The 19,647-nt window shown below is 37.6% G+C and overlaps 1 protein-coding gene across 1 annotated transcript in view; it reads left to right on the top strand.

Moving 5' to 3' along the window:
• The first annotated feature begins 5,693 nt into the window (after window positions 1-5,693).
• PRIM2 (DNA primase subunit 2) overlaps window positions 5,694-19,647 on the top strand; it is a 351,568-nt gene continuing 337,614 nt past the window's right edge. The window contains 5 exon segments of the mRNA XM_078155303.1: window positions 5,694-5,804; window positions 7,909-8,071; window positions 9,778-9,881; window positions 14,269-14,348; window positions 17,760-17,880. Of these exon segments, the coding sequence (XP_078011429.1) occupies window positions 7,918-8,071; window positions 9,778-9,881; window positions 14,269-14,348; window positions 17,760-17,880 (459 nt within the window). The 5' untranslated portion in view covers window positions 5,694-5,804; window positions 7,909-7,917.

Raw genomic sequence — 19,647 nt, 5'->3', positions numbered from 1 at the left:
TCTCATCTGTGTTCCCGCTGAGCCAAGAATCCTGCATCTCTCTAAGCTTCACTTGCACTTTGCTTTTGATGGAGTTAAATGCTGCCTTCTTGGATACAGAAAAGCTAATCTACTGATAAAACCCATGGAGTTCCTATTTCTCATTTAGCATCTTCTGAATATCTCTTAGCTGCTTTTGGGAAAAAACAAATGAAAAACTTCAGACAAAATAACAAGAAGTTGTTGTCTTTAGCATGATAATACTAACTTACTCTTAATCTTTAGTGTGAGAAATCTCTTGTAAAACTGAGAGATTAAAGGTCTTGCTCATAGTTATTCCAGCAGAATGCTGCATTTATCATCCCCACTCTTTCACCAGTCTCCAGTCTTCAAGCTGTCCCTGTCTATTGGCTATGTGCTTGTTGCCTACAGACACATCATGTCTCCCACATCCTTAAAAATAAAGAAACAACAATGATCCTTTCTTAATCCGTCCACCCATCTATCCCCAATAGCTATCATCCTATGTCTCTTCTCTCTTTTCTTTCTAAACTCCTTCCCATTCTCATTTGCATGGATCTTCATTCAGATCTTCCCCATTAGTTATAAGCATCCTCAATGGCTCTGTTTTCGACCCTATTTTCTTCTCCCTCTATTCTACTGTAACAACCTGTGGCAAGGGGTTGGCTTGCCACAAAACCTGGGAATTTGTAGCTCCTCCTAGTTTGAGAAGAAAGGAAACTAGTAAGAAATCATTCCTTGGACAGAAGGGTGAAGGTTTTTCATGTAAGGAGTACTGATAGAGTTTTTGGATTATCAAGGAGAATGAGGATAGAAGGGTCAGCATGCAGCATGACATATCTTTACAGAATAAATTGGAGGTAAACTCCAAGCATTAAGGGAGACTGGTAAAGGAACCTTGCAGAAAGTGAGATTTTAGCTGAGACTTGAAAGAAGTTAGGGAAGCTTGGAGGCAGAGATGAGGAGGGAGATCTATAGGCAGTGAAATTACAGCCCATATCTGCCACATCTTTAATTTACCTTTTTTTAATTCCATGAGAGATGACTTCTAAATGGACAAGTGGAGAATGTGTGACTGTGTTTTAAAATTTTAGTTCAGAAACAGAAGTGCTAAGATAAAAAAACCAACAACAATAACAAAAAATAGCTGCAAGGAACTTGTGGTCCCTATCCTGCCCCTATCTTGTTTTCTGTTTAATTGTGTGTTTTAAAAAAAAATCTGTTGAATAACACATTTCCAAGATTTAGCATTATTCCTTATAAATGCCTGTGGCTGTCTTGTCTTTATGTTTCCTGGTGTCCCTTTGATTATAGCATGAAGATGCAATGGGGACCATAGGGGAGAATGACCTTTCCTAGCATAGGGCTGACTGCCTACTCTACTCAGTCCCTTGTTAAAGAGTTTTGCTTTTTAACTGGGGGCATGTGTATAAGCCATTTCAAAATTAAACTTCCAAATGCAGAATTACTCTGAATTCATGCCTTCAGAAATAAAAATTTTTCCCATAGCCTAAGGGTAACTGGATGTTACACTCTTTCTCTCAGTAATTTCATTAACTACTATGGATTCAATTTTCATCTCTCTGCTAGTGATTCTCAAATCTACTTATCTTTATCTAACCTTTCTCCTGACCTCCAGTCTCATATTTCCAACTGCCTATTAGATATCTCTAACTGGATATGCCATAGACATCTTAAATTCAGCATGTCCAAAACTGAACTCATTATCTTTCCACATCTTAACTTTCCTCTTACTATCTAGCACATCACCATCCTTCCAGTTACTCAGACTCAAAACCTAGGTGTCATCCTTGACTCCTCATTTTCTCTCTTGCCCCCCAATTTGTTGTCAAGTCTTATCAATTCTACTTTTGTAACATTTCTTTTATATACCTCCTTCTCTCCTCTGACACTAGCACTGCAATGGTACAGTCCCTCATCACCTCATGCCTGGACTATTGCAGTAGTTTTCTGGTTAATCTCTTTCCTTCAAGTTTCTCCCCACTCCATTCTATCCTCTATTCAGCTACCAAAGTGATCTTAAAGCGCAAATCTGATCATGTTATGCCCCTACTCAAAAAATTCCAACAGCTCCCTATTATCTCCATGATTGAATATAAAATCCTCTATTTGGCTTTTAATGACCTTCATAATCTAGCCCTTGCTACCTTTCTCATCTTATATTTTACTCTCCTCCACATTACATACTCTGTAATCCAAATCCTGTACACTGGCCTTGGCATTTCTCTCACAAGACACTATCTCTAGATTCAATGCATTTTCACTGGCTGTCCTCCATGTCTAAAATGTTCTCCCTTCTCACCTCTGCCTCCAAGCTTCCCTAACTTCTTTCTAGTCTCTGCTAAAATCCCACCTTCTGTAACAAGCCTTTCCTGATCTCCTTTAATGCTCATGCCTTCCCTCTGAAATTGCTTCGTGTTTACTCTGTGTGTATCTTCTATGTACATAGTTTTTTATGAATTTCTTTCATTAGACTGAGTTCCTTGAGAGGAAGGACCATGTTTTTTTGCCTATCTTTGTATACTCAGTGCTTAACTTGGTTCCTGGCACATAGTAAGGACTTAATGAATGCTTATTGACTGACTAGTAAGGTCCTGAGGAAGGGCAGTTAGGTGGTGCAGTGGATAGGATACTGGACTTGGGATCAGGAAGACTCATCTTCATGAGTTCAGCATCCAGCCTTAGACATTTACTAACTGTGTGACCTGGGCAAGTCACTTAACTCTGTTTGCCTTAGTTTCTTTTCTGTAAAATGAGATGGAGAAGGAAATAGCGAACCACTCCAGTATCTTTGCCAAATAAAATCTCAAAATGGGGTAATAAAGAGTTAGACATGACCGAAATGACTGAACTAAAAAGTTTCTAAGGAAGGATTGGAACTAGGCAGAACTTCTGACTCAAGTCCAACACACTTCCTACTAACCCATGTAGCCTTTCCTGATGAATAATACTGGTAAAGTTGAATATTTATAGTACAGAAGAGTTTGAAAGATCAGCCCTCTGTGTCCTTCTGATCACAGTGTACAGAATGGAACACAAAGCACAACTGTAATAATACATAATGTTGTAGAATTTCTCTCTTGATCTTTTTTTTTTTCTGTCTGTCTTTGGAAAGGACTTAACTGATTAGTCATCTCAGAATTAGATCTTATTTTAGTGACAGAATTGTATTTATTTTCCTATCTATCTTTGCTGTGTTCACCCCCCCCCAACAATGAAAAGTGTACTGTGTGAAATCCCAAAGCATTGGGGAGTAAGGGTGCAATCCTCCTGTGTAATTGTTCTTTATTGTCTTAATCTGCTTTTATGCTGAGAAAAGATACTGATGAGTTAGTACTGGCAGATGCCACCTGGATGTCCTCCATGACAATGGTGAACTTTTGTGAACATATACCTTTCTGTTTTATACCTTGATTATTATTAATGATCAGAGGGTTTACAAACAGGTTCTCTTTTTTATATATTTCACAGAATCCTGCATAATTTTGCCACATGGACAGGAAGTGCCTTTGTTAGAGGAGAGCATCTGAGGTAATATCTTGTTCTGTTGAGCCAAATACTTTTTTTATGGTCAACAATACCAAAAAATAATCACTGTATGATCTTGTATTCTAGTACTTTGTCAATTGGGTGATAGTAAAAAAAAAATGTGGTCTATTTTAGAATACTGTTTGTAAAAGCTAATCTCTTTCCTTCTAATGAATTCCCTTATCAGTGAATTTGTATAGGTCATAAAGATGAGCACGTCTGGAAAGTTATTAGAGTTCCTTTTTTTTTTTTGGTATTAATACAGTTTGAGATTTATTTTTTCTTTTTCACATTTTCTCCCCCTCCAGATATCTTGAAAATCAATCCTTAATACCCTCAAAACTGTGTCACTTCCAGCACAGACTTCCTCTTTACACCCTTGGTCTAGTAGAGTTATTTTTTTTCCATTTTTGTTTTCTTTAGTGTTCTTTCCATTTCCTCAGACAGCACATTCTGTGTTAGAACCCAAATTCATTGTCCTTGATGCTGAAAAAAGTTTGTTATGAACAAAAACAAAACTTGCAGATCTTTCCCACAGAGTTGTGTGGTATTCCTTAGATCTTATCTTTTGCTTCTATGATTTTAATTGTTTAAAAATTTGATTTTTATTGACAGCTTTGGTTTTTATGTCATCTTAATTTATTAATATATTTATTTCCTTTCCCTACCCAGGGAGCCATCCTTCCTAACAAAGCATGAGAGGGAAAAAATTCATCAAAACAAACCAACTTGTCAATTCTCTATATATGATACAGGTTTTAATTAAAGAAACAAACAAACAAAACCAAAAACAAATGCAAAGCAACCTAAGAACATATTTACAAGCTATGTAGGGCTGTGGGCCTGAAGTTCATTTTGGTAGGGAGGAAGAAAGGGAGGACTAAAAGGATGAAAAGAGATACTCCACCTCCAGAATTCATGGATCCTGGGAAAAGAGAACTAAAGAGTAACAGCAATCCCAAATGAGTCAGAGGATCACTGATTTAGAAGGTACCTAGAAGGTATCTTTGAAGTCATCAAGTTCAATTCTCTGATTTTATAGAGGAAGAACTGAAACTCTCATAGGTTAAATGGCTTGCCTATGGTTAAACAAGTAGAAAATGCCTCCTGATTCAGTCCAGGATTGGGATTTCAACCCTGATCTTTTGATTCCAAATCCAGCTTTTCCCACTGTATCTGTCAGTGAGTCCATCACAGCCAGGCCCTGAAGAATCTCTTCTTTTGCTCTCTATATTTAAGGCTCTAGAGCATCCAGTGAGCGCCCTTACCTTGAGGCCCAAATCTAAGTCATTTTGATGCTCTAAGAGCTGCTAAGAACTTTAGGGAATCTTAAAAAAAAATGAGACCAACGAATGAACTTTTCCTTCTCTTGGGTTGCACATATTCAAGCTTATATGCCCACATTGTGTCAATTTCTGGTCAGGTCACAAACTTTTACCCCTGCAGGGCTCCATTAATGCTAGGGTTGCAGTCAGCACTGAATACCCCACTATCTCTTTACCTAGGTGCACATCCCAGTTTCCATTACAAAGAACCCCTACTTCCCAATCAATCAAGCAATCGTTGTTTATTAAGCAAAGGCAAAAGCTGTCCCTGCTCTCAAAGAGCTCACAGTCTAAGGGGAGAGAAAACATGCAATCATGTACAAATACGATATATTTAGCCTAAACTTTAGATAATCATGGGGCAAGGCGCTTGGACTCCTTAATGCTAGCACCCCCTCCCAAGTGGTATCTCCAATTTATCCTGCAATATATCTTATTTGTAAAAGGCTTCTTGCTGAAAGTGGGATTTTAGAGGAGACATGTGGAAACCAGAAAAAAAATTAAAACAAAAACCCAAACCAACTACAATCTGTCCCTCTCTTCAAAGAGCTCACATTCTGACGGGGAGAGACGGCATATATAAATCAGAACACACTAGATCGATGCACAGTAAATGGCCGCACAACTTGAGTAACTAAACCCTGCTTCCCTGGGTGCAGGACCAGAAGAAGCGCCAAAGGCTGAGCCCGGGGACCTGGAACTTCGGGGGCAGGGCCGGCATGAGGGGGTGGGGCCAGCCAGCGCAGGGGGGCGGGGCCGGCGTGAGGGGGTGGGGCCAGCGCGGAGGGAACGGGACGGAATGGGGCGGGGCCGGAGCGAGTTGTGACGATTTCCGCCTCCATCCGAAATCTCCCGCCTTAGCGAAGGGCTGAGTCCTGGTTCAGAAAGGAAGAGATCCCTGCACTTATAGAGGACTTGGGGCTGCTGCAGGTAACAACTTCGCGTGGGGATCTTGGGGCACGTTTCCTCTTTCCAGCCTGTAAGTGGGTTTTGTTGCACCAGGGTTTGTGGAGCCCCGGAGTCTGTGCCGGGTTCCTGTTTCCCCTTGCTGGGGCTTGGGCTGAGAAGCGGGGCTGGTATTGGGGGGACAAAGCGGGGAGTGGCTGGGGGTGCAGTGTTGGGGGAGAGGGAGAATTTGTGTCCGGGTGTGTGGTGCATGAGGTGCAGCATGCTTTTAGCTTCCCTAGGAGCTCTAGGTTAGGGAAGTTTGGGGAGTTTGACTACTGAAATTTACATGCTTGCCTTCCTACACCCTGTTCTTCTTCCCCACACTGTTCTCTCCCCCACCCCTCCTTACCCCGCCTTTACTCTCTGGGGGCCAGAATGGGTAGGGGAAGGGCTTGAAAACCGAGGGATTTGCGCCCAAAGCCGCAGCATACACAATGTTACTGTATTGCATCACAGGGAGTAAGTGCTTAATAAATATTTGTGGCCAGGAGTGAGGTGCTTGAGATCCCTTGAGATCTTGGTGTGAATGATACCTTTCCACACTTAGTAGCTGTGTGACTCTAGGCGAGTCACTTAACCTTTCTTAAGTTACAGTTTCGTCGTGGGGCTGATAACAATTGTAGTATGAGAAGCTATTGTATCTTTGTTGTTGGTCAGTCGTTTCATTCATGTCCGACCCTTTTTGAACTCATTTTTTCCTTCTCCAGCTCATTTTACAGGTGAGGAAAATGAGGTAAATAGGGTTAAATGACTTGTGTGGGGTCACACAGCTGGTACGTGTCTGAGGCCACATTTGAACTCAGGAAGATGAGTCTTCCTGACCTTAGGCCTGACACTCTATCTACTTACTGGGCCATTGTAGAAATAGTGAGAAGTGATTGTGTCTCTTTATCAATTTATATACATTTGTAGTATGAACATAGAAACAATTGTGTCTATCAGTTTGTATACTGTGTTCTATAATGTTCCTTTATGATCTCTTTTATAATTGAATTTTACATGTGTCATGTTTAATTGTTTATACACTGCACTTTTAACATTACCAGATATTTGATTGTTTATCTCTGTAAAATGTAATATGTGGTCAAAACTACCTGTAAGTCTGTTCACTTAAGCATTAGTTGAATAAAATAAAAATATCTATGACTGTTGGCCAAGCCATTTAACTTTTCAGTGGCCGGCTGTTCTGTGTAGGTAGATCAAGATTTCCAACCTAGAGTTCTCCACACTAACGAAAGTATAGGTCTGGACTGAAAAAAAAGTACCTATTTCATAAGGTTGTTGTAAGGTTGTATGTAAAGCAATTTTCAAGCCCTAAATGATGGTATAAGTGTTAAATATTATTGATTGGCACAGATTTTGTAAGTGAAATTGACCAGCCACTGCACTCATCTTTCTCCTCCTACCTTTGATAATGAACTCATATTTATATAGTTCTTTAAGGTTTATAGTATGTTTTCCTTACAACAATCCTGTTAGGCAGAGAGTATAAGTATTAATAATAATAATAATAATAATGATAGCCAACATTTACTTAGTGCCTACTATGTGCCAGGTATTATAGTAAATACTTTACAATTATCTCATTTGAACCTCATAACTAGTCTGGGAGGTAGGTGCTATTATTATCCTCATTTTACAGTTGAGAAAACTGAGGCAGACAGAGGTTAAGTGACTTGCCCAGGATCATACAGCTAGTACGTATCTGATTTGATTTGAATTAGGTCCAAGTGAGAGGTGATGAGAGCCTGAACTAAGGTGGCAGCTTGTGTGAATAGTAAGGTGATGGATAAGAAATGTGGTGTGGAGCAATCACAAGCAAATCACAAGAACATCATGAGATGTATGTGAAAACCAGGTTTATTACAAGAGAAATGAATATGCATGTGGAACCCAAAGAGTTCAAGTGCTTGTAGAATGTGTCAGAGGTAAGATTTGAAAACCTCTATATTCCTCACTCAGAGACCAATACCATGCTGCCTCTTAATATGTATGATGGTGAAAATTAGGAACTCCTCTCAAGTAGGCAAAGTTGAAAGCTATCTCCCTATATTTTCAACTAATCTTTTTTTTTTCTTTGCTTAAGGTAACAACGATGCAGTTTTTTGGATCAAAGAGAAAGAAACTGATTCTGGCAGGTGACCAGAGGGTTGCTTCCTATCCTCATAGCCTTCAGTTCTACCTACAACCTCCTTCTGAAAACATATCTTTGATAGAGTTTGAAACTCTGGCTATTGATAGGCTTAAACGTGAGTGACATTTTACATTCTGTTAGACTTGAAATGTTTAAGGAAATTTTGGATCCCTCATTTCTTTGCAATTCAGGTACATGTTAGCCATGAATTCTAATTTAGCATGACTGTTGACTTAAAGTGGGCTCTGAAATGATTAGAACTATTGGTAAGGATGGATAGGTTACTTTTTTTTTTGAATTTTAAATAATATTTTATTTTTTCCCAATTGCATGTAAAAACAATTTTTAACACTTTTAAAAAAATTTTGAGTTTTAAATTCTTTCCCTCCCTCCCTTCCCTTTCCCTTCCTTGAGACAGTAAGCAATTTGATATAGCTTATTCATGTGCAATCATACAAAACAAATCCCCATAGTAGTCATATTGTAAAAGAAAACACAGGCAAAAAAACCCAAAACACAAAAAAAGTTAAAAAAAATAATGTGCTTCGATCTGTAATCAGACTCCATCAGTTCTTTCTCTGGAGGTGGATAGCATTTTTAATCTTGAGTTCTTTGAAATTGTCTTAGATTATTGTATTGCTCAGAATGGCTTAGTAATTCACAGTTGATCATTGCGTGATATTGCTGTTACTGTGTACAGTGTTTTCCTGATTCTGATCACTTCACTTTGCATCAGTTCTTATGTCTTTCCAAGATAAGTTACTTTCACAGAGCCACTGATCTGTAAGTGTAGCAGTCTCCTCATCACAATCATTTTGATGACTTGGTAAATGTGTTTCTTCATCCCCATGGTATTTCAGTTCATGTAGCTCTGGGAAATTCTGCCTGCTTCTGACATGTCTAGTTTATGCCATGACAATGAAATAGTCTGTCTACCTGTTCCAGAATACACTTTGGAACTATGCCCCCAAAGCTATTAAACTGTGTTTACTCTTGGGCCCACAGGTAATATTACTAGGTCTGTGCCCCAAAAGAGATCAAAGAAATAAGAAAAGCACCTTATGTATAAAACTTACTTATAGTAACTCTTTTTATGATTTCAAAGAACTGGAAACTTAGGGAGTACCCATCAATTGGAGAATAGCTCCATAATGGTATGTGAATATGATGAAATGCTATTTTGGGAAGAGTGTAGTTTTAGAGAAATTTGTATGAAGATTGAAGTGAGTAGAACCAGGAGAACAATTTATACAATAACAATAACATTGTAAAGACAAACAACTTTGAAAGACTTAACATTGATCAACGCAATGACCAATCGCAATTACAGAGGACTTATGATGAAACATGTTATCTACCTCCTGACTGAGAAATGATGCGCTCAGGGTGCAGATTCAGATATTTTTTTGGGTGTGGCCAATGCAGAAAATTATTTTTGCTTGACTGTGTGTATTTGTTACAACTGTTTTATTTATCTTTCTTTTTCAATGGGGAGGCAAAAGGAAGAGAAAGTGCATTTTCCTTAATTGGGAAAAAATGTAGCACTATGTTTGAGCTCCACATGCTACACATAGAACATGTAATGGATACAGAAGTAAATTGAATTTACTATGAATTTGAGGAGGGAGTTGAATTCACCAAAAATATACTTAATTGTTGCTTTTACTGTTATATGTGTGATTAGTTATAATAGGGCTAGGTAAAACAATTAAAGGATTTTTTTCCTCTTAATATAGTTTTTTAAAAGCCCAAATTACTTGATTTCTCTCTCTCTCTCTCTCTTTCTCTCTCTCTCTCTCATTTTTGCTGTGATTTTTATAGTGCTCAAGATAGTTGAAAATCTTGGTGTGAGCTATGTGAAAGGGTCTGAGCAATACCAGAGTAAGCTGGAGATTGAGATTCGAAGACTCAAATTTTCCTACAGAGTAAGTACAAACAAAAATCTTTTCATTTGCATCAATTATTATATAACTAAGTCTTCCCCCATCTTTAGAAACTTTCACTAGATCCTACCATCCCCTAAAACTACTGTCTTATGTCTCTTTTACATTTGTCTGCCAAACTCTTAGGGGAGAAAAACTGGCCATGCTCATTGCCTTCTCTTCTTCTCCTCCTGCTCAACCCTTTGAAGACTGGTTTCCTACTCAACTTAACACTCAACTGAAGCTGCTCTCCCCAGCTAATCTGAGTTAGGAACTTTGATGGTCTTTTCTCAGTTTGCATCCTTTATAGTCTATAAGCATTTGGTGCTATTGATCATTTTCCTTTCTTAGATACTCTCTTCTCTCTAGGTTTTCCTTATACTACTCTATCCTGATTCACCTCCTTTCTGTCTATACTCTTGTTCACCATCTTATTTGTAGTCTCATCATCCCCATCAAGTGTCTTACTGTATGTGTTTCTCAGGGCTCTGTCCTGGCCTCTCTTGTCTTCTATAGCTACAGCCTATCTTGGTGACTTCCTCAGCTCCCCATGCGTTTAAAAATCAGCTCTACAAAGATGACTCTCCTAACTCTCCACTGAGTTTCAGTCCAGTATCACGGGAAGTCTTGTGGACATTTCAAACTGAATTTCCTGGAAATATTTGAAATTCAGCATATCAACCAGTTGCCAAATCTTACTATTTATGTTTACACACTAATTCTTTTATCTAACCCCTTCTCTCTACTCACACAGCTTCCATAATTCAGTCCTTTATCATCCCTTGCCTAGATTATTGCAACAACTTCCTTATTGTTCTTCCTGTTCAATTCTTTCCTTACAAACTAGGACGTAGTGATTTTCCTGAAGTGTAAATCTGACCTTGTTACTTTCCTACTCAATAAACTCCAGTGGTTTCCTGTTGCATCAAGGATAAAATACAAATCCCTCTGTTAAGGTTTCAAAGCCCCTCTCAGTTTGGGCTCAGCCTTTCTTTCCAGCTTCATTGGACCCTATTTTCCTTCCCATACTCTTGTGTTCCAGCCAAACTCTTCTTTTTTCTGGTCTTCACATACAGCATTCTTTCTTTCATTTGTGTACTTTAGTTCTGGCTATCTCCCATGCTTACAATTGACTTTCTTCTTACTTCTGCCTCATAAAATCCCTCTTTTTCTTTGAGATGCAACTCAGGACCTTCTCCCACAACAGCTAGTGCTCTTATTCACAAGCTACCTTTTATTTAGCTATTTTGTATTTTTCTTTATGCTTATTATGTATGTGCAATCAGTCCATATGCATTTATAGTGCCAAGCTTTTTAGGCACTAGTGGGGATAGGAATATAAAAAAAGAAACAATCACTTACCAGCTGTGTGACTCTGGGCAAGTCACTTAACCCCAATTGCCTCACCAAAAATCAAACAAACCAGTCTCTGTATTTTAATAAAAAAGAAAAATATGCATATAAGTATAAAAATGTATATACTTATGAAAATGCATATGTATGCATAAAGTATATATAAATATAAAGTATAAATAAAAATAAGTTAAAAAGTATGTATTTATATATATATTTTCTCCTCCATCAGAACATAGAGATTATTGTTTTTTTTTTTAATATCCCTATCCCGACTAGTGCCTAGTGATAAGCTTGGCACTATAAATGCATATTGATTGATATGGCAGATCCATCCAAATGTATACTTGTGTTAGTTGGATCACTGAATAGCCATTGGTAACATAAACACCATTAACTGCTTGTATTGGCTGTTAAGGTTATTGTGATGTGTGTATTTCAGTGCAACTTTTTTTCAGTTTTCTTTTCAAATTTTCTTATTGAGGATTCCTTTTGGAAATTGAATATTTTTCTTTTGGCCAAGATTATGAGGAAGGCTGGGTTGGATGCATTTGCTAAACTTCCATTCATGTTCACAAACTTGTGTATTAATTTTGATCTTTTCCTGCCATATCCAATTAGTAGTCAGATCCTATTAATTCTACCTCTTTGATATCATTTGCATCTATTTCCTTCTTCTTATTCCTAGTGTTACCATCCTAGTACCCTTCTGCCTAATGGTTTTTCCACCTCTGTTCTATTCCTTACCAACTCTCATACTTTGGCCAGCGAAATCTTTCACACGCAGAGATCTTTCAATAGCTCCCTATTTCCCCTCAAATAAGGTTCATACTTCTCAGCCTCGCATTCAAGACCTTCCACCAGTCGACAACACTCTGTGCTTCCACACTCCATGTGTTCTTTGCTCTTGCCACCTGTACCATTCATTATCCCTCATATACATTTCATGTCTTCCAATAATGCTCCTTTTCCCTAGGCCTGAGGTGCTGTCCATCAGTTCAAGCGATCTCTTTGTTTATGAATATACCCTTCTTATATGTTTTTCATGTTATAATTTTTTTAATGTGCCAAAGGCCCTTGAGGGCAGAGACTTTATCTTATTCAATTTTTGTATCTCTCAGTTAACAGCTGCGGTCTCTGTAGGTTGTGGTTGTTCAGTATTTCAGTTGTGTCCAACTCTTCATGACCCCTTTTTTTTGGGGGGTTACCTTAGCAAAGATACTAGAGTGGTTTGCCATTTCTTTGTCTAGCTCATTTTACAGATGAGGATACTGATGCAAAAAGGGTTAAGTGACTTGCCCAGAGTCACACAGTTAGTAAGTGTCTGAGGTCAGATTTGAACTCAGGAAGATGAGTCTTCCTGACTTTGGGCCTGGCACTCTATCCCTGTGCTATTTAGCTACCCCATGTAGGTTGTAGGCACTTAATAAATATGTATTCAAAGTTGTTAAAGTGTGACTTTTCCCTTACAATAATAATACTTTTTTATGGTGACATTTTATGCTCAGTTTAATTCTAACCATTTTGTTTAATTTGACCTTTTTTAGGAGAGTTGGTAGTGGGATCATATCCTGTGATTTTATTGCTGTAAGTAACTTCCAGTGAGGAAATTTGCCTTTCCAGAGTCAGTTGTCAACTTTCTGTGACTTAAAAGTTTTAGAGAGTTCTTTGGGGGCAGTATGAGATTAAGTTACGGTGTTACCCAGCTGATATATTTCAGAGGTGACTCTTGGTAGAAGAAAGGTGAAAAAACTTAGGCCCAGAGAGGTTTTGATTTTCTCAAGATTAGTAACCATCAGAGGTGAGATTTGAACCTAAGTTCTTTGACTCCAGAGAGTTATTTACCCCATACTGAACTTGGTTTGCTTTATTTATCAGCAAAGGCCAAGATTCCTTGGCCATCTGGCAAAATGATAGAGTTTTGTGTTATGTTACCCTGGAATCCTTCCGTGTTCCTATTCTTGTAAGAGCAAGTTTCTTTAATCCAAATTAGGCTTTCCCAGGTCACAGAGTGATAGGAACATAGATTTAGACTGGGAAGGACTAATCTAATTAGGCCACCCCCCCCCCCCATTTTATGTATGAAGAAACTAAGGACCAGGAAAATTGTACACAAGTAATAGGTAGCAGAGCCTAGATTCAAACCTAGGTCCTTTGGCTCCAGACTCTAGAGACAGCTGCCCATGGTACAGTAGATAGAGTGTTGGGCCTAGATTCAGAAAGACTTGAGTTTAATAACACCTTTAGATAAATGTTAGTTCTGTGACTATGGCAAGTCACTCTACTTCTGTCTGCTTCAGTTTCCTCAACTGTAAAATGGGGTTAATAATAGCTTGTATCTCTGAGGATTTCTGTGAGGATCGAATGAGATAATATTTGTAACACACTTAGCACAGTGACTGGCACATAGTAGGTATAGAAGTAAAGAGGACTAGAGGAGGTAATATTTGTAAAGATAGTGTAAGGATAATGTTGAGTATACAAGAAATTTAGGGTGGTGTGGTGGTGCAGTGGATGGTGTTGGGACTGGAGTCAGGAAGACCTGAGTTCAAATTCAGCCCCAGACACTAGCTGTGTGGCCCTGGGTAAGTCATTTAACCCTGTTTGCCTCAGTTTTCTCATCTGTCAAGTGAACTGGAGAAGAAGATGGCAAACCACTCCAGTATCTTTGCCAGGAAAATCCCAGATTGAGTCAGGAAGAGTCCGACATAACTGAACAACAATACAGGAAGTTTAATAATGCTTGTTTCTTTTTCTCCCTTCCTTAAGTCTAGCATCCTTTCCATTTTGCTACCTTGCCTCTTCAGGTGGTCTTGTGTCCTTGGGGAGGGGAAGGAGCAATTGAATTGTTCCGTGCTTTACTGTCACATGAGGATAAATATAACATCTATTTAGCATTCACTAAATACTTTTCATTCAGAACACGTGTGAATTTTGTGGACATTGAAATTTTAATGTCTTCTATTGCCTCAGTATTTTCTTATTCTTTTATTTTTATTTTTCCTGATTAGCTTAAATGTTTGTTATTACTTTGTAGGAAAGTTCAGATGATGAATTTGAAGCACGAAGAAGGGATCACATATCTCATTTCATCTTGCGTCTTGCTTATTGCCAGTCGTAAGTAGACAGTGATTATATTTCCAGTTCATAGATTTCTGTTTGAAATCTTGGGGTGTGGGTTGGCATACTGAGAATTGAAATATTATACTATGTGTAGAATTTCCTAAATCAGGGTTAAACATTCTACAGGGCCATTCATGGCACAAACTGAACATGGGTCAACTTTAGTAGCCTCAGGTCTGTTAGGGCCTTTGCTGGCTATGAGAATCCATGGCCAACTTGTGCTCCTCTTTCTACAAGAGGGAGTTGGCAGCCAACATGTGATCAGCTCCTCTCTTCCCCCTCTGTTCCAGGGTTTGCACTCCACACTCCAGCATGCTCAAAGGAAAGTGTGTGGAATGTTGGCATGTTGCTTTTGAAAGGTGCTGCTCTTCTTAAGATACAGTTTTGTATTATAGCAATTATCTAAGTAACATTACACCATTTTAAAATGATTCAGAATTTTGGACTCTTGGTCTCTACCCTTAATCTGTGGGTTTCTTATGTTTGAGTTCTGAAATATCAGAATAATAGAATTTGAGTAAAAAGGGACCTGAGAGAGCATCTCAGTGAAAACCCTCATTTCTTTTTTCATAGGTAAAGAAATTGAGGTCCATAAAAATTAAATGGTTTGTCCAAGGTTACAGAGCTAATTAGTGATAGAACTGGGTGAGACTAGAACCTAGATAATAGGATCATAAGTCTAGAGTTGGAAGGGACCTCAGGGATCATTTTGGCCACATCTTTCCTTTTACAGATAAGGAAACTCACCTGAGGTCTGGGGAAATTATATGACTTGTCCAAAGTGATATAAGTAGTATCAGAGGCAGAATTTGAACCCAGGTTGTCTGATTACAAAGCCAGTGAGTGCTCTTTCCACTGTAGGAACAGGAACAGTGCTCCTGTTGTCTGGGTAGCTTCTTCCAGTGATCTGCTTACCCGTTTTTTAAAATAATAAAATTGTACTAATGTGATTCATAATTGTTTATTATTAATGAATTTCTGAAACAGAAATAGGTTTTATATTGGTATCCTCCTGAAACAGGATGTATGGTATACTGGTATATTTGAAGGGTTTAGTTGAGGGTGGTAGCAGAGTAGAGGGAAGGTGAAGGTGAGTCATAGTTAGTTTGAAGTAGGTAAAATAGAGATGAGAATTAGAGAGGAGGCAAGAAGAGGGGTGAAACATGATGCTAAGTATAGATATTTAATAAATACTTGGTTGAGAATTTAGTATCACTAAATTGTGATGCAGTAAAGTGGATGAGGCTGATTTTATTAGCACAATTAAATGAATATATATTACCATTTGTTGTGGAGTCTGTTCTTGCTTTACATTGGTCGTGGGTAGGACAAAATAAAAATTGGAAACGGGTGTGTAAACTCAAGGAGAATTTTGATATTTTCCCCCAGAAAGAACCTGGAATACTTAAGAAAAAATAATACCAAGAAAAAAATGCCAAGGAAAGCCCTGTCACTCAAATGTGTTATGAACTTTTTCCCAATTTTAAGGCAGATATGTCAGTGTTTAATCTTTTTCTTATAATAGACCCTAGTATGTTTACAAAACGTGGTTGTACTTTACAATAAAGTAAAACTCTTGCCTTTTATTAAGCCAATAGTGCCACCTAAAGGGAGAAAAAGTTAGCATTGTTGTCTTTCTTTATATATATTATTTTCAATGTTAATGTTGTTTTGTTACATGTTTGTGCTCCTTTTAATTAGTAAATTGGCTGAAGGTGATCTACAAAGGTGTGCAAATGAATGTGAGGGAAATTACTAGGAGATTCTTCTTACATGTCATTCAGTGGTCTGAATGTTTTGAGCTTATTTGTTCAAAAGATATTTTGTGGCACCTTGCTTTAAACTGTGGGTATGTTTCTGTGAAAATCAGATTTTTATAAATTGATTCATACCTTCCCTAGAGTAGTTTAATATTTAAAATAACTGTCTAGTGAATTATTTTTATAAATGGATGAATTCTTTTGTAGTACAAATAATTACCTAATTTATTTGCTTTGTGAATTAAGGGTTTTTTTTACATTAGCTTTAAAAAAAAGTGAGGCACATCTGTACCTACCTAATATTATGACTTTATAAAATTTAATATTACAGGCAAAACTTTTGACTTATTAAGAAATACATAAAGAAAACATTATCATATTATTTGTGATACACTTTAGAATATTATACTAAATATTTGGGGATGAAGTCTAATTATTTAATCATACCATATTTAGTTCATCAGTCTTACTTTTATATTTCATAATTAGTAAAACCAAATAAAAGAGAATCCTTCTTATAGTGTTTAAAATTTTTGTCATATCACAAACAACATAAAGCTGTGGAAATATTAAATTAAAATAAAGTTCTTTAGTGACTGGTAAAACATCTTTTCTAGGAATTTTTAAAAATAGTAACTCCTCCATACCCTTCCCATCCTACCCCATTTTAGTTAAGTCAAATCAGGTAGCATTATTTATTGCCTGCTATGTGCCAGGCACTTATGCTAAGTGCTTGAGACCAAAAATGGCAAAAAATAGCTCCTTTTTTCTAGGAACTCATAGTCTAATGGGTGAGACAGTATGCAAACAACTATGTACAAATATGATATACATAGGATAAATTGGGGTAGTCTCAGAGGGAATGGACTAAGATCAAGGACAGGCTTCTTGCAAAAGATAGAGACTTGAGGGAAGCCAGAAGGTAGACATGGGGAAGGTGAGTGTTTCGGATGGGGGTGGGGTGGGGGTGGGGTGGGGGTGGAGGGGACAGCTGGTGAAAACAATTGGAATCAGGAGATGAATGTCTTGTTTGAGGAACAGTAAAGAGGCCAGTGTAGTGTTACTGGATAGCAGAGTATGTGCAAGGGAGTAAAGGTAGGTAGGGATCAGGTTTGAAGGGCTTTAAAAGCCAAACTGAGGATTTTGTATTTCTTCCTCAAGATAAGAGGAAGATACTGGTGTTTATTGAAAGGGGGTGGGGAGGGGATGATATGGTTAGACCTGCACTTTAAGAAGATCAGCTTGATAGCTGATTGGAAGATGTAAGGAATATGGAGGAGTATGGAGATACTTTAGGCAAGGAGAACAATCAGTAGGCTATTTCAGTAGTCCAGGTGATGAGAGCGTGCTCAAAATTAAGATTTAAAGTAGTTTTATTTTTCCCAGTAATGCTTTATTTTCTTAATTTGGAATAACCAGTTTTTTACACCTACAAGAGTCTCAGAATTTTCTTTCAAAAAACTATAATTTTAATATTTGGTAAGCTTGTTGTCTTTATTTTTAAGAATGCATCTGATTTTCACTGGCTGTCCCCCTGGAAACATCCTGTTTTGTGTTTGGTTAATATTCTTAAATACTCTTTCATGAAAATCGCCAAGAGGTGTAATCTTTGGGTTTGTAACCTATACTTCTCCTTCTGTCTCAGAGAGGATCTCAGACGCTGGCTCATTCAACAAGAAATGGACCTGTTTCGATTTCGATTCAGCATTCTGCCTCCTGACACGGTCCAGGGTTTCCTAAAGGATAGTCATCTGCAGTTTGAAACTGTAAGGATATTTTAATAGTTTTATTTTCTTAGTGTCTACACTTGTGGTTTGCTTCTCCCTTCAGTAACTCAGGGAGTGCTATTTCGTGTCAGTGTGGGCATGTTTTCTGTAGACTCAAATCACAGCACCTCACCAGGTCAGTCATGAATTGCTGGGCTGAAAAAAATTCATCATTTGGTTACAATTCTCTCTGAATCTAGGCTCATCCTCAGATGTAAGACATTCAGGTGATGACCTAGGTGGTGCAGTGTACAGTGATGAGCCTCTAGTCAACAAGACTCATTTCCTGAGTTCAAATCTGGTGTCAGACTCTACCTTTGTGACCTTGAGCAAGTCACTTAACCATGTTTACCTCAGTTTCCTCATCTTTAAAATAAGCTGGACAAGGAAATGGCAAACCACTTCATTATCTTTGCTAAGAAAATCCCAAATGGAGTCATGAAGAGTCAGACACAATTGAAATGATCAAACAACAAATGACCTAAGAGACCTTCCGTGGCTTTAAGAGCCCGAGAATATCAAGCCTTGGAATTGACGCCTTTAATGAAGAGGATTTTGTAATTTAGAGAGGCATTTGGGGTTACAACCAAGGGTCACATACCCAGCAAAGTTAAGTATAATTCTAAGTGAAAAAAAATGGACACTTAATGAACTGAAAGACTTTCAGGTATTTGTGACAAAAACAGAAAAACTTAAGGGAAAATTTGATATATAAGATCCAGGAGAAATATAAGGTAAACATTAAAGACCAGTTGTAAAGGACTTAGTAAGGTCAAATTGTTTACTTCTTATATGTGGAAATGTCATCATTGTTTGGGTAGTTTGAAAGAAAGGCTTGGGCTGAGCTGTGTATGACGGGATGATTCTAAAAAAATAAAACTGTAGGGAGAGATAAAAAGGAGTTATCTCATACAAATGAGGCATACAAGGGAAAATTGATACAGAAGAAGCTAGTAGGGGGGAGGGTGGGTAATGCTGGAACTTTACTAGTCAGGAATAGATTAAAGAGGGAACAACATATGTATCTAGAAGGGTATAAAAAGTCTTCTAAATTCAGAAAGAAATAAGAAGGCAAGGAGATAGGGTAGGGAGAGAGAATAAGGGCGGACTCTTGGATGGGTGGGTAGGTTGAGGAATAGGGGGCAAGGTAGTGGGTAGAAATAAAGCAGGAGAGATAGGGTAAATAGGGTGAGAAGGATAGTGAGGAAAAATAGGAAGGAAAAAAACACAAGTAATTATAACTTAGAATGTGAATGGGATGAATTTACCTATAAAACAAAAGGAATAGCAGATTAAAAATTTGAATTAAACAATATGTTGTTTTCAGGAAATGCTATAAAAGTGAGAGATACATACAAGGATAAAATAAAGGGCAGGAGTAGTAATCATGATCTCAATCAAAGTTAAAGCTAAAATAAATTTAACCAAAAGAGAAAAATAGGAAAACTACACTATGTGTAGCAATATTATTGAATATTGTTTTAGACCATTTGAAATAACTAGACAGTATAAAATACTTGAGAGTATACTGCCAAAACAGACACAGAAACTATATGAACATAAAACACTTTTTATACAAATAGTCAGATTTAAATAATTGAAGTAATATTTATTGTTCATGGATAGGGAAAACCAATATAATTAAAAAATGACAGTTTTGCCTAACTAATTTATTTATTCAATGCCATCCTAATTAAATTACTAAAAATTATCTTACTGACTTAGGAAAAATTATAACAAAATTCATTTGGAAGAACAAAAGGTCAG

Source organism: Phascolarctos cinereus, unplaced genomic scaffold, assembly GCF_003287225.1.
Source record: "Phascolarctos cinereus isolate Bilbo 61053 unplaced genomic scaffold, phaCin_HiC Scaffold_5;HRSCAF=322, whole genome shotgun sequence".
Taxonomy (NCBI): Eukaryota; Metazoa; Chordata; class Mammalia; order Diprotodontia; family Phascolarctidae; genus Phascolarctos; species Phascolarctos cinereus.
The sequence above is the reverse complement of the archived record's forward strand: the minus strand, read 5'-3'. Positions and strand labels throughout refer to the sequence as shown.